The sequence below is a fragment of the Aphelocoma coerulescens genome, unplaced genomic scaffold, assembly GCF_041296385.1.
Source record: "Aphelocoma coerulescens isolate FSJ_1873_10779 unplaced genomic scaffold, UR_Acoe_1.0 HiC_scaffold_566, whole genome shotgun sequence".
NCBI lineage: Eukaryota > Metazoa > Chordata > Aves > Passeriformes > Corvidae > Aphelocoma > Aphelocoma coerulescens.
This window is the reverse complement of record NW_027183912.1, coordinates 4,361-26,915: the sequence shown is the minus strand read 5'-3', so window position 1 is coordinate 26,915 and position 22,555 is coordinate 4,361. Positions and strand designations below refer to the sequence as shown.

General features: G+C 60.8%; 1 protein-coding gene across 1 annotated transcript; it reads right to left on the bottom strand.

Moving 5' to 3' along the window:
- Positions 1–16,000: 16,000 nt before the first annotated feature.
- Positions 16,001–19,123, bottom strand: SWSAP1 (SWIM-type zinc finger 7 associated protein 1). Its single transcript, XM_068999685.1, has 2 exons — positions 18,842–19,123; positions 16,001–16,519 (listed from the first exon to the last, which is right to left on the bottom strand). The coding sequence occupies exons 1-2, from the start codon at positions 19,121–19,123 to the stop codon at positions 16,001–16,003; spliced, it is 801 nt and encodes a 266-aa protein (XP_068855786.1).
- Between the last annotated feature and the right edge of the window lie 3,432 nt (positions 19,124–22,555).

The window sequence follows — 22,555 nt, the reverse complement described above, 5'->3', positions numbered from 1 at the left end:
GGAGGACACTGAGGGGACACTGGGAGGACTGGGAGGACACTGGGAGGACTGGGGGGCACTGAGGGGACACTGGGAGGACTGGGAGGACACTGGGAACACTGGGGGGGACACTGGGGGACTGGGAGGACTGGGAGGACTGGGGGGACACTGGGAGGACACTGGGAAGGACTGGGAAGACACTGGGAGGACTGGGAGGACACTGGGGGGACACTGGGAACACTGGGGGGGACACTGGGGGACTGGGAGGACTGGGGGGACTGGGAGGACTGGGAGGACATGGGAAGGACTGGGAGGACACTGGGAGGACTGGGGGGACACTGGGAGGACTGGGAGGACTGGAAGGACACTGGGAGGACTGGGAGGACTGGGGGGACACTGGGAGGACATTGGGAGGACTGGGAGGACTGGGGGGACACTGGGAGGACTGGGAGGACACTGGGAGGACTGGGAGGACTGGGAGGACACTGGGGGGACACTGGGGGGACACTGGGAGGACTGGGGGGACACTGGGGGGACACTGGGAGGACTGGGGGGACACTGGGAGGACTGGGAGGACACTGGGAGGACTGGGGGGACACTGGGGGGACACTGGGAGGACTGGGGGGACACTGGGAGGACTGGGAGGACACTGGGAGGACTGGGGGGACACTGGGGGGACACTGGGAGGACTGGGGGGACACTGGGAGGACTGGGAGGACACTGGGAGGACTGGGGGGACACTGGGGGGACACTGGGAGGACTGGGAGGACACTGGGAGGACTGGGGGGACACTGGGGGGACACTGGGAGGACTGGGAGGACACTGGGAGGACTGGGGGGCACTGAGGGGACACTGGGAGGACTGGGAGGACACTGGGAGGACTGGAAGGACACTGGGAGGACTGGGAGGACTGGGAGGACACTGGGAGGACTGGGGGGACACTGGGAGGACTGGGAGGACACTGGGGGGACTGGGAGGACTGGGAGGACTGAGAGGACACTGGGAGGACACTGGGAGGACTGGGAGGACACTGGGAGGGGTCCCCGAGCTGGAGTGACCCCTCCCCCCCTCCCCCAGACCTGGACGCGGTGACGCTGGGGCTGTCGTGTCTGCTGGTGCTGCTACTGGTGGGACTGGGAGCACTGGGACTGCTGGGACACCGCCGGTACGGGGCACTGGGGGCACTGGGAGGGACTGGGATGGACTGGGAGGGACTGGGATGGACTGGGAGCACTGGGAGCGCTGGGACACCGCCGGTACGGGGGCACTGGGAGGGACTGGGAGGGACTGGGAGCACTGGGAGGGCTGGGACACCGCCGGTACGGGGCACTGGGGGGACTGGGAGGGACTGGGATGGACTGGGAGGGACTGGGAGTGCTGGGGCACCGCCGGTACAGGGCACTGGGGGCACTGGGAGGGACTGGGATGGACTGGGAGGGACTGGGAGTGCTGGGACACCGCTGATATGGGGCACTGGGGGGACTGGGAGGGACTGGGAGCACTGGGAGTGCTGGGACACCGCCGGTACGGGGCACTGGGGGGACTGGGAGGGACTGGGATGGACTGGGAGGGACTGGGAGTGCTGGGACACCGCCGGTACGGGGCACTGGGGGCACTGGGAGGGACTGGGATGGACTGGGAGGGACTGGGACACCGCCGGTACAGGGGCACTGGGGGCACTGGGAGGGACTGGGATGGACTGGGAGTGCTGGGACACCGCCAGTACGGGGCACTGGGGGGACTGGGAGGGATTGGGATGGACTGGGAGCACTGGGAGTGCTGGGACACCGCCGGTACGGGGCACTGGGGGGACTGGGATGGACTGGGATGGACTGGGATGGACTGGGAGGGACTGGGGGGACTGGGAGGGACTGTGGGGGACTGGGAGCACTGGGACACCACCGGTACGGGGGCACTGGGGGGACTGGGAGCGCTTGGGGGGAACTGGGGGGGAACTGGGAGCACTGGGGGGGACTGGGAGGGAACTGGGAGGGACTGGGAGCACTGGGGGGGACTGGGAGGGAACTGGGAGGGACTGGGGGGAACTGAGAGCACTGGGGGGACTGGGACTGGGAGGGACTGGGAGGGACTGGGGGGACTGGGAGGGAACTGGGAGCACTGGGGGGACTGGGAGGGACTGGGAGGGAACTGGGAGCACTGGGACACTGCCGGTACGGGGGGACTGGGAGCACTGGGGGGAACTGGGAGGGAACTGGGAGGGACTGGGAGCACTGGGGGGACTGGGAGGGAACTGGGAGGGACTGGGAGGGAACTGGGAGCACTGGCGGGACTGGGAGGGAACTGGGAGCACTGGGAGGGAACTGGGAGCACTGGCGGGACTGGGAGGGAACTGGGAGCACTGGGGGGACTGGGAGCACTGGGAGCGACTGGGAGGGAACTGGGAGCACTGGGGGGGACTGGGAGCGCTTGGGGGGACGGGGGGGGAACTGGGAGCACTGGGGGGACTGGGAGGGAACTGGGAGGGACTGGGGGGGACTGGGAGGGAACTGGGAGCACTGGGGGGGACTGGGAGGGACTGGGAGGGAACTGGGAGCACTGGGGGGGGGGACTGGGAGGGAACTGGGAGCATTGGGAGGGACTGGGAGGGAACTGGGAGCACTGGGGGGACTGGGAGCACTGGGAGCGACTGGGAGGGAACTGGGAGCACTGGGGGGAACTGGGAGGCAACTCGGAGTACTGGAGGGGACTGGGAGCGCTTGGGGGGACTGGGGGGGAACTGGGAGCACTGGGGGGACTGGGAGGGACTGGGAGGGAACTGAGAGCATTGGGAGGGACTGGGAGGGAACTGGGAGCACTGGGGGGGGGGACTGGGAGGGAACTGGGAGCACTGGCGGGACTGGGAGGGAACTGGGAGCACTGGGGGGACTGGGAGGGACTGGGAGGGAACTGGGAGCACTGGCGGGACTGGGAGCACTGGGAGCGACTGGGAGGGAACTGGGAGCACTGGGGGGGACTGGGAGGGACTGGGAGGGAACTGGGAGCACTGGCGGGACTGGGAGGGAACTGGGAGCACTGGGGGGACTGGGAGGGACTGGGAGGGAACTGGGAGCACTGGCGGGACTGGGAGCACTGGGAGCGACTGGGAGGGAACTGGGAGCACTGGGGGGGACTGGGAGGGACTGGGAGGGAACTGGGAGCACTGGGGGGGGGACTGGGAGGGAACTGGGAGCATTGGGAGGGACTGGGAGGGAACTGGGAGCACTGGGGGGACTGGGAGCACTGGGAGCGACTGGGAGGGAACTGGGAGCACTGGGGGGAACTGGGAGGCAACTCGGAGTACTGGAGGGGACTGGGAGCGCTTGGGGGGACTGGGGGGGAACTGGGAGCACTGGAGGGACTGGGAGCACTGGGAGCGACTGGGAGGGAACTGGGAGCACTGGGGGGGGGACTGGGAGGGAACTGGGAGCATTGGGAGGGACTGGGAGGGAACTGGGGGATTTGGGGGGGCTCTTTGGGATTTGGGGGGGCTCTTTGGGATTTGGGGGGGCTCTGTAGGATTTGGGGGGGCTCTTTGGGATTTGGGGGGGCTCTTTGGGGTTTGGGGGGGCTCTGTGGGGTTTGGGGGGGCTCTGTAGGATTTGGGGGGGCTCTTTGGGATTTGGGGGGGCTCTTTGGGGTTTGGGGGGGCTCTGTGGGGTTTGGGGGGGCTCTTTGGGATTTGGGGGGGCTCTGTGGGGTTTGGGGGGGCTCTGTAGGATTTGGGGGGGCTCTTTGGGGTTTGGGGGGGCTCTTTGGGATTTGGGGGGGTCCCACTGAGCCCGTGGCCCCCCCCAGGACGCTGCGGGCCCAGCCCTGGGGGCTGCGATGGGGATTTGGGGGGTCCCGGGGGATTTGGGGGATTTGGGGGGTCCCGGGGGATTTGGGGGGTCCCGGGTGGGTTTGGGGGATTTGGGGGGGCTCTTTGGGGTTTGGGGGGGCTCTTTGGGATTTGGGGGGGTCCCACTGAGCCCCTCGACCCCCCCAGGACGCTGCGGGCCCAGCCCTGGGGGCTGCGATGGGGATTTGGGGGGTCCCGGGGGATTTGGGGGATTTGGGGGGTCCCGGGGGATTTGGGGGGGCTCTTTGGGATTTGGGGGGGCTCTTTGGGATTTGGGGGGGCTCTGTAGGATTTGGGGGGGCTCTTTGGGATTTGGGGGGGTCCCACTGAGCCCGTGGCCCCCCCCAGGACGCTGCGGGCCCAGCCCTGGGGGCTGCGATGGGGATTTGGGGGTCCCGGAGGATTTGGGGGATTTGGGGGGTCCCGGGGCGATTTGGGGGATTTGGGGGGGCTCTTTGGGATTTGGGGGGGCTCTTTGGGGTTTGGGGGGGCTCTTTGGGGTTTGGGGGGGGCTCTTTGGGGTTTGGGGGGGCTCTTTGGGATTTGGGGGGGCTCTTTGGGATTTGGGGGGGTCCCACTGAGCCCGTGGCCCCCCCCCAGGACGCTGCGGGCCCAGCCCTGGGGGCTGCGATGGGGATTTGGGGGTCCCGGAGGATTTGGGGGATTCGGGGGGTCCCGGGGCGATTTGGGGGATTTGGGGGGGCTCTTTGGGATTTGGGGGGGCTCTTTGGGATTTGGGGGGGCTCTTTGGGGTTTGGGGGGGTCCCACTGAGCCCCTCGACCCCCCCAGGACGCTGCGGGCCCAGCCCTGGGGGCTGCGATGGGGATTTGGGGGGTCCCGGGGGATTTGGGGGTCCCGGGGCGATTTGGGGGATTTGGGGGGTCCCGGGTGGGTTTGGGGGATTTGGGGGGGCTCTTTGGGATTTGGGGGGGCTCTTTGGGGTTTGGGGGGGCTCTTTGGGATTTGGGGGGGTCCCGCTGACCCCGTGGCCCCCCCCAGGACGCTGCGGGCCCAGCCCTGGGGGCTGCGATGGGGATTTGGGGGTCCGGGAGGATTTGGGGGATTTGGGGGGTCCCGGGTGGGTTTGGGGGATTTGGGGGGGCTCTTTGGGATTTGGGGGGGCTCTTTGGGATTTGGGGGGGTCCCACTGAGCCCGTGGCCCCCCCCAGGACGCTGCGGGCCCAGCCCTGGGGGCTGCGATGGGGATTTGGGGGTCCCGGAGGATTTGGGGGATTCGGGGGGTCCCGGGGCGATTTGGGGGATTTGGGGGGGCTCTTTGGGATTTGGGGGGGCTCTTTGGGATTTGGGGGGGCTCTTTGGGATTTGGGGGGGTCCCACTGAGCCCGTGGCCCCCCCCAGGACGCTGCGGGCCAAGCTGTGGCCGCCGGTGCCGGGCCCCGAGCGGGAATTCGAGGGGCTCTTCAGCGCCTGCGGGGGCAACTTCCAGGTGGGGAGGGGGAAATTTGGGGGGGGGGGGGGTCCTGAGGGGTTTTGGGGGGGTCCTGAGGGGTTTTGGGGGGGTCACGAGAGGGTTGGGGGGGTCACGAGGGGGTTGGGATTTTTTGGGATTTTTTTGGGATTTTTTGGGGATTTTTTGGGATATTTTTTGGGATTTTTGGGGGGATTTTTTGGGGATTTTTTGGGGATTTTTTGGGGGATATTTGGGGATTTTTTGGGGATTTTTTGGGATTTTTGGGGGTATTTTAGGGGATTTTTTGGGGATTTTTTGGGGATTTTTTGGGGATTTTTTGGGGATTTTTTGGGGGATATTTGGGGATTTTTTGGGGATTTTTTGGGATTTTTGGGGGTATTTTAGGGGATTTTTTGGGGATTTTTTGGGGATTTTTTGGGGATTTTTTGGGGATTTTTTGGGGGATATTTGGGGATTTTTTGGGGATTTTGGGGGATTTTTTGGGGGTTTTTGGGGCATTTTTTGGGATTTTTTGGGGATTTTTTGGGCATTTTTGGGGGATTTTGGGGGGATTTTGGGGGGATATTTTGGGATTTTTTGGGGATTTTTTGGGAGATTTTTGGGGATTTTTGGGGATTTTTGGGGGGATATTTTTTGGGATTTTTTGGGGATTTTTGGGGGGATTTTTTTTTATTTTTTAGGGATACTTTGGGGATTTTTTTGCCATTTTTGGGGGAAATTTTGTGGATATTTTGGGGGATGTCTTTAGGGATTTTTTTGGGGATATTTTTGGGATTTTTTGGGGATTTTTTGGGGATTTTTGGGGGTATTTTTGGGATTTTTTTGGGATTTTTTTGGAATTTTTTGGGCATTTTTTGGGCATTTTTGGGGGATTTTTGGGGGATTTTGGGGGGATATTTTGGGATTTTTTGGGGATTTTTTGGGAGATTTTTGGGGATTTTTGGGGATTTTTGGGGGGGATATTTTTTGGGATTTTTTTGGGGATTTTTTGGGGATTTTTTGGGGATTTTTGGGGGATTTTTGGGGGGATTTTTTGGGGATTTTTTGGAGGGATATTTTTGGGGATTTTTGGGGATTTTTGGGGATTTTTTGGGGGGTATTTTAGGGGATTTTTTGGGGATTTTTTGGGGGATATTTGGGGATTTTTTGGGGATTTTGGGGGATTTTTGGGGGGTTTTTGGGGGATTTTTTGGGGATTTTTTTGGAATTTTTTGGGCATTTTTTGGGGATTTTGGGGGGATTTTGGGGGGATTTTTTGGAGGGATATTTTTGGGGATTTTTGGGGATTTTTGGGGATTTTTTGGGATATTTGGGGGATTTTTTTGGATATTTTGGGGATTTTTAGGAGATTTTTTGGGATTTTTTGGGGGGATTTTTTGGGATATTTTGGGGATTTTTGGGAGATTTTTGGGGATTTTTGGGGGGGATATTTTTGGGGATTTTTTGGGGATTTTTTGGGGATTTTTTGGGGACTTTGGGGATTTTTTGGGGATTTTGGGGGATTTTTTGGGATTTTTTGGGGGATTTTTTGGGATATTTTTGGGGGAATTTTTGGGATTTTTTTGGGATTTTTGGGGGATATTTGGGGATATTTTTGGGGATTTTTTGGGATATTTTAGGGGATTTTTGGGGGATTTTTTGGGATATTTTGTGGATTTTTTGGGATATTTTGGGGATTTTTTGGGATATTTTGGGGATTTTTGGGGGGATTTTTTGGGATATTTTGGGGATTTTTTGGAGATTTTTGGGGATTTTTTTGGGGATGTTTTGGGATATTTTTGGGGAATTTTTGGGATTTTTTGGGGGAATTTTTGGGGGATATTTTTGGGGATGTTTCGGGGATTTTTTTGGATATTTTTGGGGATTTTTTGGGATTTTTTTTGGCTATTTTAGTGCCTATTCCTGGGCTTTTTCGAGGGATATTTTGGGGCTATTTTGGGTAATTTTGGGGCTATTTTGGGTAATTTTGGGACCATTTCGGTGGATATTTCTGGGATATTTTGGTGGCTATTTCTGGGATTTTTGGAGGGATATTTTGGGGCTATTTTGGGTAATTTCGGGGCTATTTTGGTGGATATTTCTGGGCTATTTTTATGGCTATTTCTGAGATTTTTCGAGGGATATTTTGGGGCTATTTTGGGTAATTTCGGGGCTATTTTTGGGGATATTTCTGGGCTATTTTTACGGCTATTCCTGGGCTTTTTCGAGGGATATTTTGGGGCTATTTTGGATAACTTCGGGGCCATTTCGGATAATTTCGGGGCCATTTCGGTGGATATTTCTGGGCTATTTTTGTGCCTATTTCTGGGATTTTTGGAGGGATATTTTGGGGATATTTTGGGTAATTTTGCGGATATTTTGTGGATATTTTGGGGGCTATTTTGGGCTTTTTCGAGGGCTATTTTGGGTAATTTCGGGACCATTTCGGTGGCTATTTCTGGGCTATTTTTACGGCTACTCCTGGGCTTTTTCGAGGGATATTTTGGGGCTATTTTGGGTAATTTCGGGGCTATTTTGGGTAATTTCGGGGCTATTTTGGGTAATTTCGGGGCTATTTTGGTGGATATTTCTGGGCTATTTTTATGGCTATTTCTGAGATTTTTGGAGGGATATTTTGGGGCTATTTTGGGTAATTTCGGGGCTATTTTGGGTAATTTCGGGGCCATTTTGGTGGATATTTCTGGGCTATTTTTACGGCTATTTCTGAGATTTTTCGAGGGATATTTTGGGGCTATTTTGGGTAATTTTGGGGCTATTTTTGGGGATATTTCTGGGCTATTTTTACGGCTATTCCTGGGCTTTTTCGAGGGATATTTTGGGGCTATTTTGGGTAATTTCGGGGCTAATTTGGTGGATATTCGTGGCTATTTTGGTGCCTATTTCTGGGATTTTTGGAGGGATATTTTGGGGATATTTTGCGGATATTTTGTGGATATTTTGGGGGTTATTTTGGGCTTTTTCGAGGGCTATTTTGGGTAATTTCAGGACCATTTCGGTGGCTATTTCTGGCCTATTTTTACGGCTACTCCTGGGCTTTTTCGAGGGATATTTTGGGGCTATTTTGGGTAATTTCGGGGCTATTTTGGGTAATTTCGGGGCTATTTTTGGGGATATTTCTTGGCTATTTTTACGGCTATTTCTGGGATTTTTCGAGGGATATTTTGGGGCTATTTTGGGTAATTTCAGGGCTATTTCGGTGGATATTTCTGGGCTATTTTTATGGCTATTTCTGAGATTTTTGGAGTGATATTTTGGGGCTATTTTGGGTAATTTCGGGGCTATTTTTGGGGATATTTCTGGGCTATTTTTACAGCTACTCCTGGGCTTTTTCGAGGGATATTTTAGGGCTATTTTGGGTAATTTCGGGGCTATTTTGGGTAATTTCGGGGCTATTTTTGGGGATATTTCTGGGCTATTTTTACGGCTATTTCTGGGCTTTTTCGAGGGATATTTTGGGGCTATTTTGGATAATTTCGGGGCTATTTTGGTGGATATTTCTGGGCTATTTTTATGGCTATTTCTGAGATTTTTGGAGGGATATTTTGGGGCTATTTTGGGTAATTTCGGGGCTATTTTGGTGGATATTTCTGGGCTATTTTTATGGCTATTTCTGGGATTTTTGGAGGGATATTTTGGGGATATTTTGGGTAATTTTGCGGATATTTTGTGGATATTCTGGGGGTTATTTTGGGCTTTTTCGAGGGCTATTTTGGGTAATTTCGGGGCCATTTCGGTGGATATTTCTGGGCTATTTTTACAGCTACTCCTGGGCTTTTTCGAGGGATATTTTGGGGCTATTTTGGGTAATTTCGGGGCCATTTCGGTGGCTATTTCTGGGCTATTTTGGTGGCTATTTCTGGGATTTTTGAGGGATATTTTGGGGATATTTTGGGGCTATTTTGGGTATATTTTGTGGCTATTTTGGTGCCTATTCCTGGGCTTTTTCGAGGGATATTTTGGGGCTATTTTGGGTAATTTCGGGGCTATTTTGGGTAATTTCGGGGCTATTTTTGGGGATATTTCTTGGCTATTTTTACGGCTATTTCTGGGATTTTTCGAGGGATATTTTAGGGCTATTTTGGGTAATTTCAGGGCTATTTCGGTGGATATTTCTGGGCTATTTTTATGGCTATTTCTGAGATTTTTGGAGTGATATTTTGGGGCTATTTTGGGTAATTTCGGGGCTATTTTGGGTAATTTCGGGGCTATTTTGGTGGATATTTCTGGGCTATTTTTATGGCTATTTCTGAGATTTTTGGAGGGATATTTTGGGGCTATTTTGGGTAATTTCGGGGCTATTTTTGGGGATATTTCTGGGCTATTTTTACGGCTACTCCTGGGCTTTTCCGAGGGATATTTTGGGGCTATTTTGGGTAATTTCGGGGCTATTTTGGTGGATATTCGTGGCTATTTTGGTGCCTATTTCTGGGATTTTTGGAGGGATATTTTGGGGCTATTTTGGGTAATTTTGGGGCCATTTTGGGTAATTTCGGGACCATTTCGGTGGCTATTTCTGGGCTATTTTTACAGCTACTCCTGGGCTTTTTCAAGGGATATTTTAGGGCTATTTTGGGTAATTTCGGGGCTATTTTGGTGGATATTTTGTGGCTATTTCTGGGATATTTTGGGGATATTTTGGGGATATTTTGGGGATATTTTGTGGCTATTTTGGGGGTTATTTTGGGCTTTTTTGAGGGCTATTTTGGGTAATTTCGGGGCCATTTTGGATAATTTCGGGACCATTTCGGTGGCTATTTCTGGGCTATTTTTACGGCTATTTCTGGGATTTTTGAGGGATATTTTGGGGATATTTTGGGGCTATTTTGGGTATATTTTGTGGCTATTTTGGTGCCTATTCCTGGGCTTTTTCGAGGGATATTTTGGGGCTATTTTGGGTAATTTTGGGGCTATTTTGGGTAATTTCGGGGCTATTTTTGGGGATATTTCTTGGCTATTTTTACGGCTATTTCTGGGCTTTTTCGATGGATATTTTAGGGCTATTTTGGGTAATTTCAGGGCTATTTCGGTGGATATTTCTGGGCTATTTTTATGGCTATTTCTGAGATTTTTGGAGGGATATTTTGGGGCTATTTTGGGTAATTTCGGGGCTATTTTTGGGGATATTTCTGGGCTATTTTTACAGCTACTCCTGGGCTTTTCCGAGGGATATTTTGGGGCTATTTTGGGTAATTTCGGGGCTATTTTGGGTAATTTCGGGACCATTTCGGTGGCTATTTCTGGGCTATTTTTACGGCTATTTCTGGGCTTTTTCGAGGGATATTTTGGGGCTATTTTGGGTAATTTCGGGGCCATTTTGGTGGATATTTCTGGGCTATTTTTGTGCCTATTTCTGGGATTTTTTGAGGGATATTTTGGGGCTATTTTGGGGGTTATTTTGTGGATATTTTGGGTATATTTTGTTGCTATTTTGGTGCCTATTCCTGGGCTTTTTCGAGGGATATTTTGGGGCTATTTTGGGTAATTTCGGGGCTATTTTTGGGGATATTTCTGGGCTATATTTACAGCTACTCCTGGGCTTTTTTGAGGGATATTTTGGGGCTATTTTGGGTAATTTCGGGGCCATTTCGGTGGATATTTCTGGGCTATTTTTGTGCCTATTTCTGGGATTTTTTGAGGGATATTTTGGGGCTATTTTTGGGATTTTTCGAGGGATATTTTGGGGCTATTTGGGGTAATTTCGGGGCCATTTCGGTGGCTATTTCTGGGCTATTTTTACAGCTATTTCTGGGATTTTTGAGGGATATTTTGGGGATATTTTGGGGCTATTTTGGGTATATTTTGTGGCTATTTTGGTGCCTATTCCTGGGCTTTTTCGAGGGATATTTTGGGGCTATTTTGGGTAATTTCGGGGCTATTTTGGTGGATATTTCTGGGCTATTTTTGTGCCTATTTCTGGGATATTTTGAGGGATATTTTGGGGATATTTTTGGGATTTTTGGAGGGATATTTTGGGGCTATTTTGGGTAATTTCGGGGCCATTTCGGTGGCTATTTCTGGGCTATTTTTACAGCTACTCCTGGGCTTTTTCAAGGGATATTTTGGGGCTATTTTGGGTAATTTCGGGGCTATTTTGGTGGATATTTTGTGGCTATTTCTGGGATATTTTGGGGATATTTTGGGGATATTTTGGGGGTTATTTTGGGCTTTTTCGAGGGCTATTTTGGGTAATTTCGGGGCCATTTCGGTGGATATTTCTGGGCTATTTTTACGGCTACTCCTGGGCTTTTCCGAGGGATATTTTGGGGCTATTTTGGGTAATTTCGGGGCCATTTCGGTGGCTATTTCTGGCCTATTTTCACGGCTATTCCCGGCCCCTTTTTGAAGGGCTATCTCGGGGACTATTTCGGGGCTCCCTAACCCCTCGCCCCCCCCCCCCCCCCCCTTTCCCCAGCTATGGCTGTACCAAGATTCCGGGGGGGCTCCCTGGGCACCCCCCCCCGAAGACGCCGAGGAGCTGCCGAGCTCCGTGGAGGAGCTGGAGGAGCCTCCCCTCCCCCAACCCGAGACCCCTCCCCCCCAACCCCGCGGACCCCCTCCCCCCCCACCCGGGGACCCCGACCCCTCCCCCAGTTTCGAGTACACCCTGTTCGACCCCGGCTCCGCCCTGCTCTGCCCCCCTCCCCCACCCCGAGACCCCCCCCGGGACCCCTCCCCCAACACCACCCCCTACGCCAATCTGGGCCCCTCCCCCACCAAAGGGGTCGAGGCCAAGTGGGGGGGAGGGGGGGAACCCCCGGCGTTGGGACACGCCCCCCATTACGTCATCTGTTCTTAACGGCGGCGGGTGACGTCACGGCGGCGGCGGCGGGCGGGTGACGTCACGGCGGGTGACGTCACGTCGATGGGGGGGGGAGGGGCCGCCGCGGGGACAGCGAATTGGGGCGGCTTTGGGGGTTTTTTTTTTAATGAGTCTGGATAATAAAAAAAAAAAAGTGACACCGGGCCAGGCCCCAGGGCCATGCTGGGGATACTGGGAGGGACTGGGAGGGGTAATGGGGGCACTGGGGGGGCACTGGGAGGGACTGGGAGGGGTAATGGGGGCACTGGGGGGGCACTGGGGGGGTAATGGGGGCACTGGGAGGGACTGGGAGGGGTAATGGGGGCACTGGGAGGGACTGGGAGGGACTGGGAGGGGTAATGGGGGCACTGGGGGGGCACTGGGAGGGACTGGGAGGGGTAATGGGGGCACTGGGGGGGCACTGGGAGGGACTGGGAGGGGTAATGGGGGCACTGGGGGGGCACTGGGGGGGTAATGGGGGCACTGGGAGGGACTGGGAGGGGTAATGGGGGCACTGGGAGGGACTGGGAGGGACTGGGAGGGGTAATGGGGGCACTGGGGGGGCACTGGGAGGGACTGGGAGGGGTAATGGGGGCACTGGGGGGGCACTGGGAGGGACTGGGAGGGGTAATGGGGGCACTGGGGGGGCACTGGGAGAGACTGGGAGGGGTAATGGGGGCACTGGGGGGGCACTGGGGGGGTAATGGGGGCACTGGGGGGGCACTGGGAGGGACTGGGAGGGGTAATGGGGGCACTGGGAGAGACTGGGAGGGACTGGGAGGGGAAATGGGGACACTGGGGGGGCACTGGGAGGGACTGGGAGGGGTAATGGGGGCACTGGGGGGGCACTGGGAGGGACTGGGAGGGGTAATGGGGACACTGGGGGGACACTGGGAGTGACTGGGAGGGACTAGGGGCGACTGGGAGGGGCAATGGGGAACACTGGGAGGGCACTGGGAGGGACTGGGACGGACTGGGAGCAACTGGGAGGGGTAATGGGGACACTGGGAGGGACTGGGAGGGGCAATGGGGAGCACCGGGGGGCACTGGGAGTGACTGGGAGGGACTGGGAGGGGCAATGGGGGGCAATGGGAGTGACTGGGAGGAACTGGGAGTGACTGGGAGGGGCAATGGGGGGCACTGGGAGGGACTGGGAGGAACTGGGAGTGACTGGGAGGGGCAATGGGGGGCACTGGGGGTGACGGGCGGGGGGAGGGGCGGGGCTGATAAGGCTTATCAGGAACCCCCAGATGGCACCGGGAGGGGACACCGGGCACCCTCTGGGTCCTTGTCACCCATGGGGGGGTGGCACCGAGTCCGTGTCACCCTCTGGGTCCTTGTCACCCATGGGGGGGTGGCACCGAGTCCGTGTCACCCTCTGGGTCCTTGTCACCCATGGGGGGGTGGCACTGAGTCCGTGTCACCCTCTGGGTCCTTGTCACCCATGGGGGGGTGGCACCGAGTCCGTGTCACCCTCTGGGTCCTTGTCACCCATGATGGGAGGGTGGCACCGAGTCCGTGTCACCCTCTGGGTCCTTGTCACCCATGATGGGAGGGTGGCACCGAGTCCGTGTCACCCTCTGGGTCCTTGTCACCCACGATGGGGGGGTGGCACCGAGTCCGTGTCACCCTCTGGGTCCTTGTCACCCATGATGAGGGTGGCACCGAGTCCGTGTCACCCTCTGGGTCCTTGTCACCCACGATGGGGGGGTGGCACCGAGTCCGTGTCACCCTCTGGGTCCTTGTCACCCACCGAGTCCGTGTCACCCTCTGGGTCCTTGTCACCCATAGGGGGGTGGCACCGAGTCCGTGTCACCCTCTGGGTCCTTGTCACCCATGATGGGGGGGTGGCACCGAGTCCGTGTCACCCTCTGGGTCCTTGTCACCCACGATGGGGGGGTGGCACCGAGTCCGTGTCACCCTCTGGGTCCTTGTCACCCATGATGGGGGGGTGGCACCGAGTCCGTGTCACCCTCTGGGTCCTTGTCACCCACCGAGTCCGTGTCACCCTCTGGGTCCTTGTCACCCATGGGGGGAGGTGGCACCGAGTCCGTGTCACCCTCTGGGTCCTTGTCACCCACCGAGTCCGTGTCACCCTCTGGGTCCTTGTCACCCATGATGGGGAGGGTGGCACCGAGTCCGTGTCACCCTCTGGGTCCTTGTCACCCATGATGGGAGGGGTGGCACCGAGTCCGTGTCACCCTCTGGGTCCTTGTCACCCATGATGGGGGGGTGGCACCGAGTCCGTGTCACCCTCTGGGTCCTTGTCACCCACCGAGTCCGTGTCACCCTCTGGGTCCTTGTCACCCACGATGGGGGGGTGGCACCGAGTCCGTGTCACCCTCTGGGTCCTTGTCACCCACGATGGGAGGGGTGGCACCGAGTCCGTGTCACCCTCTGGGTCCTTGTCACCCATGATGGGAGGGTGGCACCGAGTCCGTGTCACCCTCTGGGTCCTTGTCACCCACGATGGGGGGGTGGCACCGAGTCCGTGTCACCCTCTGGGTCCTTGTCACCCACCGAGTCCGTGTCACCCTCTGGGTCCTTGTCACCCACGATGGGAGGGGTGGCACCGAGTCCGTGTCACCCTCTGGGTCCTTGTCACCCATGATGGGGGGGTGGCACCAAGTCCGTGTCACCCTCTGGGTCCTTGTCACCCACCGAGTCCGTGTCACCCTCTGGGTCCTTGTCACCCATGATGGGGAGGGTGGCACCGAGTCCGTGTCACCCTCTGGGTCCTTGTCACCCATGATGGGAGGGGTGGCACCGAGTCCGTGTCACCCTCTGGGTCCTTGTCACCCATGATGGGGGGGTGGCACCGAGTCCGTGTCACCCTCTGGGTCCTTGTCACCCATGATGGGGGTGGCACCGAGTCCGTGTCACCCTCTGGGTCCTTGTCACCCACCGAGTCCGTGTCACCCTCTGGGTCCTTGTCACCCACGATGGGGGGGTGGCACCGAGTCCGTGTCACCCTCTGGGTCCTTGTCACCCACGATGGGGGGGTGGCACCGAGTCCGTGTCACCCTCTGGGTCCTTGTCACCCATGGGGGGGTGGCACCGAGTCCGTGTCACCCTCTGGGTCCTTGTCACCCATGATGGGGGTGGCACCGAGTCCGTGTCACCCTCTGGGTCCTTGTCACCCATGATGGGGGGGTGGCACCGAGTCTGTGTCACCCTCTGGGTCCTTGTCACCCACCGAGTCCGTGTCACCCTCTGGGTCCTTGTCACCCATGGGGGGGTGGCACCGAGTCCGTGTCACCCTCTGGGTCCTTGTCACCCATGGGGGGAGGTGGCACCGAGTCCGTGTCACCCTCTGGGTCCTTGTCACCCACGATGGGGGGGTGGCACCGAGTCCGTGTCACCCTCTGGGTCCTTGTCACCCACGATGGGGGGGTGGCACCGAGTCCGTGTCACCCTCTGGGTCCTTGTCACCCACGATGGGAGGGGTGGCACCGAGTCCGTGTCACCCTCTGGGTCCTTGTCACCCATGGGGGGGGGGGTGGCACCGAGTCCGTGTCACCCTCTGGGTCCTTGTCACCCACGATGGGAGGGGTGGCACCGAGTCCGTGTCACCCTCTGGGTCCTTGTCACCCATGGGGGGGTGGCACCGAGTCCGTGTCACCCTCTGGGTCCTTGTCACCCATGGGGGGGTGGCACCGAGTCCGTGTCACCCTCTGGGTCCTTGTCACCCACGATGGGAGGGGTGGCACCGAGTCCGTGTCACCCTCTGGGTCCTTGTCACCCATGATGGGGAGGGTGGCACCGAGTCCGTGTCACCCTCTGGGTCCTTGTCACCCATGGGAGGGGTGGCACCGAGTCCGTGTCACCCTCTGGGTCCTTGTCACCCACGATGGGAGGGGTGGCACTGCCGTCCTTGTCCCCCGGTGGCCACACGGGCTCCGTGCCACCCCTGGCCGTGGGCTGTGGGTGGGGGGGTGGGTGCGCTGGGTGTCACTGCCACTCCTCCCCGCTGTCCGTGTGTCCGTCCGCGTCTCCGTCCGTGTGTCCGTCCGCGTGTCCGTCCGCGCCGCTGTCGCCGTCCCCGCGTGGCGCTGGGTGCCCGGGGGTGCCGAGGCTGAGCCGCCAGCGCCGTGCGGGGCTGCCGGGACAGCGCAGGGTGATCCGGGCCGGGCCGTGCCGGGCCGTGCCGAGCCGGCAGCGCGCCGGGAAGAAGCGCAGCAGCGTGGCCAGGACGTGCGGGGCCGGCGGTGGCAAGCGCAGGGCTACCAGCAGCTGCGGGGGCTGGGGCGGGGGTCCGGGCGGGGGTCCGGGCGGGGGTCCGGGCGGGCGGGGAACGGGGGTGCGGGTGGTCTCGAGCAGCAGCGCGGCCAGCCGGGCCGGGAGCCCCGGGGACGAGCCCAGGTAGCGCTCGAGGCCGTCCAGGAGCAGCAGCGGAGGAGGGCGAGGGGACAGCGAGAGCAGCTCCCGGCGGAGCGAGGAGAGGCTGCGGGGGTAACGCAGCTCCAGGCGCTGCCGGGAGAGGGGGACAGGGGGACAGAGGGGACGGGGGGACAGGGGGATAGGGGGGATAGAGGGGGATAGAGGGGACAGGGGGGATAGGGGGGGACAGGGGGATAGAGGGGGACAGGGGGATAGGGGGATAGAGGGGGATAGAGGGGGATAGAGGGGGACAGGGGGATAGGGGGATAGGGGGGGATAGAGGGGGATAGAGGGGGATAGAGGGGACAGGGGGATAGGGGGGGACAGGGGGATAGAGGGGGATAGAGGGATAGGGGGACAGGGGGATAGAGGGGGATAGGGGGACAGGGGGATAGAGGGATAGGGGGATAGAGGGGACAGGGGGATAGAGGGGGACAGGGGGATAGAGGGGGATAGGGGGACAGGGGGATAGAGGGATAGGGGGATAGAGGGGACAGGGGGATAGAGGGGACAGGGGGATAGAGGGGGATAGGGGGATAGAGGGGGACAGGGGGATAGAGGGGGACAGGGGGGGATAGAGGGGGACAGGGGGATAGAGGGGACAGGGGGACAGGGGGATAGAGGGATAGGGGGATAGGGGGATAGAGGGGGATAGAGGGGGACAGGGAGATAGAGGGGACAGGGGGATAGGGGGGACAGGGGGATAGAGGGATAGAGGGGGACAGCGGGGGACAGGGGGGAATAGAGGGGGATAGAGGGGGACAGGGGGATAGAGGGGGACAGGGGGTGACAGGGGGATAGGGGGGGATAGAGGGGACAGGGGGATAGAGGGGACGGGGGGGAATAGAGGGGGACAGGGGGGACGGGGGGGACGGGGGGTACAGGGGGACAGGGGGATAGGGGGGGATAGAGGGGATAGAGGGGGACAGCGGGGATAGGGGGGGACAGGGGGATAGAGGGGGACAGGGGGATAGGGGGACAGGGGGATAGAGGGGACGGGGGGGATAGCGGGGATAGAGGGGGGCAGGGGGGACAGGGGGACACAGGGGCATAGAGGGGGACGGGGGGGACAGGGGGACAGGAGGGGACAGGGGGATAGAGGGGGACAGGGGGATGGGGGGGGACAGGGGGGGATAGAGGGGAACGGGGGGGATAGAGGGGGACGGGGGGATAGGGGGGGACAGGGGGATAGAGGGGGACGGGGGGATAGGGGGGGACAGGGGGATAGAGGGGGACAGGGGGATAGGGGGATAGGGGGATAGAGGGGACAGGGGGATGGGGGGGACAGGGGGATGGGGGGGACAGCGGGGATAGAGGGGGACAGGGGGATGGGGGGGCAGCGGGGATAGGGGGGGACAGGGGGGGACAGCAGGGATAGAGGGGCATAGGGGGGATAGAGGGGACAGGGGGATAGAGGGGACAGGGGGATAGGGGGGGACAGGGGGGGACAGCAGGGATAGAGGGGCATAGGGGGGATAGAGGGGACAGGGGGATAGAGGGGACAGGGGGATAGGGGGGGACAGGGGGGGACAGGAGGGGATAGAGGGGACAGGGGGATAGAGGGGGATGGGGGGGACAGGAGGGGATAGAGTGGGACAGGAGGATAGACGGGGATAGCGGGACAGGGGGATGGGGGGACAGGGGGATAGAGGGGACAGGGGGACAAGGAGGGATAGAGGAGGACAGGGGGATAGAGGGGGACGGGAGGATAGGGGGACAAGGGGGGATAGACGGGGACAGGGGGGGATAGAGGGGGACGGGGGGAATAAAGGGGAACAGAGGGGGAGACGGGGGGGACAGGGGGACAAGGGGGATAGATGGGGACAGCGGGGATAGAGGGGGGCAGGGGGATAGAGGGGACAGGGGGACAGGGGGACAGGGGGACAGGGGGATAGAGGGATAGGGACAGGAGGGGATAGGGGGACAGGGGGAGAGGTGGGATAGGGGGAGAGTGGGACAGGGGGACAAAGGGGGACAGAGGGACAGGGGGATAGAGGGGAGAGGGGGACAGGGAGACAGAGAGGATGGGGGACGGGGGGGACAGGGAGAGGCAGGAGAGACAGGGGGACAGGGGAGAGTGGACAGGGGGACAAAGGGGACAGGAGGGGACAGGGAGGGGGGCACAGGGGGACAAGGGGGGGACAAGGGGGGGCAGCATTAAGGGGATGGGGGAAAAAGGGTGACAGGGAAGACAGAGGGGACAGGAGGGATGAGGGGGACGGGGGGGGTGACAAGAGGAGAGGGGGACAAGAGTCAGGCCACGCCCCCCAAACATGGCACACACCCACCCCCCCCGAGTGGAAGCCCCGCCCACAGCCACGCCCCCTCCCCAAAAAAACCCCACCCCCTCCCTCATAAACCCCCGCCCCCTCCCTCATAAAACCCCCGCCCCTCCCGCCGGTCCCCGCTCACCTGCAGCGCTCTCGGGTCGGTGCCGGGGCCGCCGGGGCCTCCCGGGAGCCGCGGGATCGCGCTGGGCGCCAGGAAAAGCGCGCGGGGCCCGTCGGCGCCGCCCGCCAGTGCCACCCGCAGCAGCAGCGAGGTGCGGCCCGAGCCCGCCGGGCCCAGCACCAGCACCGGCAGCGGCGGCAGAGCCGCGTCCGAGCCTCTCCCCGGTTCCGCCGCCTCCGAGCCTCCCCCCGGTGCCGCCGCCGCCGCCTCCGGGCCCAGCGCCCGCTGCAGCGCCGCCGCCATGGCGAGGAGGGCCGGCGGCCGGGCAGCCAATCAGCTGCGCGCCCCGGCTGCGCTCAGCCAATCAGGAGGCGGCTCCCCGTCAGCCGGCCAATCAGAGCACAGCTCGCCTCAGCGCTGTTCCCGCCCACGGCGGGAGGCGCGAGCGCCGCAGCCAATCACGGGGGAGCTCGCCTCAGCGCCGTTCCCGCCAGCAGCGCTCAGCCAATCAGAGAGAGGCCGCCGAGGGGGGGGGGGGGGGGCGTGGCCCCGCCCCCTCGCGCGGCGATCAGCCAATGGAGAGGCGGTGAGCGGGGTTGGGGGGCGTGGCCAGGAGGGGGCGGAGCTGTCAATCAGCGTGGAAAGGGGCGGGGCGATCGCGGGGACGCGCCCACGGCCGGGCGGGGGGGGGGAGGGGGGTCACAGGAGGGTCCCAAAAGGTCACAAGAGGGTCCCAAAAGGTCACAGGAGGGTCCCAAAGGTCACTCAAGGGTCCTTAAAGGTCACAGGAGGGTCCCAAAAGGTCACAGGAGGGTCCTTAAAGGTCACAGGAGGGTCCCAAAGGTCACAGGAGGGTCCCCGAAGGCCCCCCGAGGGTCCCCAAAGGTCACCTGAGGGTCCCCAAAGGTCACAGGAGGGTCCCCAAAGGCCACCTGAGGGTCCCCAAAAATCACAGGAGGGTCCCCGATGGTCCCCAAAGGCCACCCGAGGGTCCCCAAAAATCACAGGAGGGTCCCCGAGGGTCCCCAAAGGCCACCCGAGGGTCACAGCAGGGTCCCAAAAGGTCACAGGAGGGTCCCCAAAGGCCACCCGAGGGTCCCCAAAGGTCACAGGAGGGTCCCCAAAGGCCACCTGATGGTCCCCAAAGGCCACCTGAGGGTCCCCAAAGGTCACAGGAGGGTCCCCAAGGGTCCCCAAAGGCCACCCGAGGGTCACAGCAGGGTCCCAAAAGGTCACAGGAGGGTCCCCAAAGGCCACCCGAGGGTCCCCAAAGGTCACAGGAGGGTCCCCAAAGGCCACCTGAGGGTCCCCAGCGGTCACAGGAGGGTCCCCGATGGTCCCCAAAGGCCACCCGAGGGTCCCCAAAGGTCACAGGAGGGTCCCCAAAGGCCACCCGAGGGTCCCCAAAAATCACAGGAGGGTCCCCGAGGGTCCCCAAAGGCCACCTGAGGGTCCCCAGCGGTCACAGGAGGGTCCCCGAGGGTCCCCAAAGGCCACCCGAGGGTCCCCAAAGGTCACAGGAGGGTCCCCAAAGGCCACCCGAGGGTCCCCAAAAATCACAGGAGGGTCCCCGAGGGTCCCCAAAGGCCACCCGAGGGTCACAGCAGGGTCCCAAAAGGTCACAGGAGGGTCCCCAAAGGCCACCCGAGGGTCCCCAAAGGTCACAGGAGGGTCCCCAAAGGCCACCTGAGGGTCCCCAAAGGTCACAGGAGGGTCCCCAAGGGTCCCCAAAGGCCACCCGAGGGTCACAGCAGGGTCCCAAAAGGTCACAGGAGGGTCCCAAAAGACACCCGAGGGTCCCCAATGGTCACTCGAGGGTCACAGGAGGGTCCCATAAGTCACCCGAGGGTCCCCAGCGGTCACAGGAGGGTCCCCAAAGGTCACAGGAGGGTCCCCAGCGGCCACCCGAGGGTCCCCAAAGGCCACCCGAGGGTCACAGCAGGGTCCCAAAAGGTCACAGGAGGGTCCCCAAAGGCCACCTGAGGGTCCCCAGCGGTCACAGGATGGTCCCCAAAGGCCACCTGAGGGTCCCCAAAGGTCACAGGAGGGTCCCCAAGGGTCCCCAAAGGCCACCCGAGGGTCACAGCAGGGTCCCAAAAGGTCACAGGAGGGTCCCAAAAGGTCACAGGAGGGTCCCAAAAGACACCCGAGGGTCCCCAATGGTCACTCGAGGGTCACAGGAGGGTCCCATAAGTCACCCGAGGGTCCCCAGCGGTCACAGGAGGGTCCCCAAAGGCCACCTGAGGGTCCCCAGCGGTCACAGGAGGGTCCCCGATGGTCCCCAAAGGCCACCCGAGGGTCCCCAAAAATCACAGGAGGGTCCCCGATGGTCCCCAAAGGCCACCCGAGGGTCCCCAAAAATCACAGGAGGGTCCCCAGTGGCCCCCCGAGGGTCCCCAAAGGCCACCCGAGGGTCCCCAAAGGTCACAGGAGGGTCCCCGCGGGTCCCCAGCGGTCACAGGAGGGTCCCCAAAGGTCACAGGAGGGTCCCCAGCGGCCCCCCGAGGGTCCCCAAAGGCCACCCGAGGGTCCCCAAAAATCACAGGAGGGTCCCCGAGGGTCCCCAGCGGCCACCCGAGGGTCCCCAGCGGTCACAGGAGGGTCCCCGATGGTCCCCAAAGGCCACCCGAGGGTCCCCAAAGGCCACCTGAGGGTCCCCAAAGGTCACAGGAGGGTCCCAAAAGACACCCGAGGGTCCCCAAAGGCCACCGGAGGGTCCCCAGCGGTCACAGGAGGGTCCCCGCGGGCCCCCCGAGCCGCGCCGCCGCCGCCGCCCCCCGGCTCCTCGCGGGGCTCCCCGGGGTTCCCGAGCGTCCCCGGGGGATTCTCGGGGCCTTTCCCGACCGTTCCCGAGTGTCCCCAGGGGATTCCCGGGGGGTTCCCGGAGGGTGACGGGGGGGAGGGGGGGGGGAAGGAGGGGGAAGGAAAGGGGTGGGGAGGGGTCCCCGGGGGTCCCCAGGGCCGGGGCGTCCCCTCGGCTCCGCGTATTCTCCAGCAATAACAGCGCGGCCGGAGGGATCCGTGTTACGGCCCGAGAATACCCGGGGCCGCGGGGCGCGGGGGGGACCCCCGGGTGGGGGCGGTTTGGGGGGGGGTCTGGGGGGGTCTGGGGGTCCGGGGGGTTCAGGGGGTTCAGGGGGATTGGGGGGTCTGGGGGTTTGAGAGGGTCTGGGGGATGGGGGGGGGATCAGGGGGTTTGAAGGGGGTCTGGGGGGTTCAGGGGGTCCGGGGGGTTCAGGGGGATTGGGGGGATTGGAGGGTCTGGGGGTTGGGGGGGATCAGGGGGTTTGAAGGGGGTCTGGGGGATGGGGGGGATCAGGGGGTCCGGGGGGTTCAGGGGGATTGGGGGGATTGGAGGGTCTGGGGGTTCAAGGGGGTGGAGGGGTTTGGGGGTCCGGGGGTTCAGGGGGATTGGAGGGTCTGGGGGTTCAGGGCGGTGGAGGGGTTTGGGGAGGGTCTAGGGGGGATCAGGGGGTTTGGGGGGTTCAGGGGGATTGGAGGGTCTGGGGGATTGGGGGATCAGGGGGTTTGAGGGGGGTTTGAGGGGGGTCTGGGGGGGATCGGGGGGTCCGGGGGGTTCAGGAGGATTGGGGGGTTCAGGGGATGGGGGGGATCGGGGGTCCGGGGGGTTCAGGGGGATTGGGGGGTCTGGGGGATTGGGGGATCAGGGGGATTGGGGGATTCGGGGGGTCTGGGGGGGTCTGGGGCATTGGGGGGGTTCAGGGGGATTCAGGG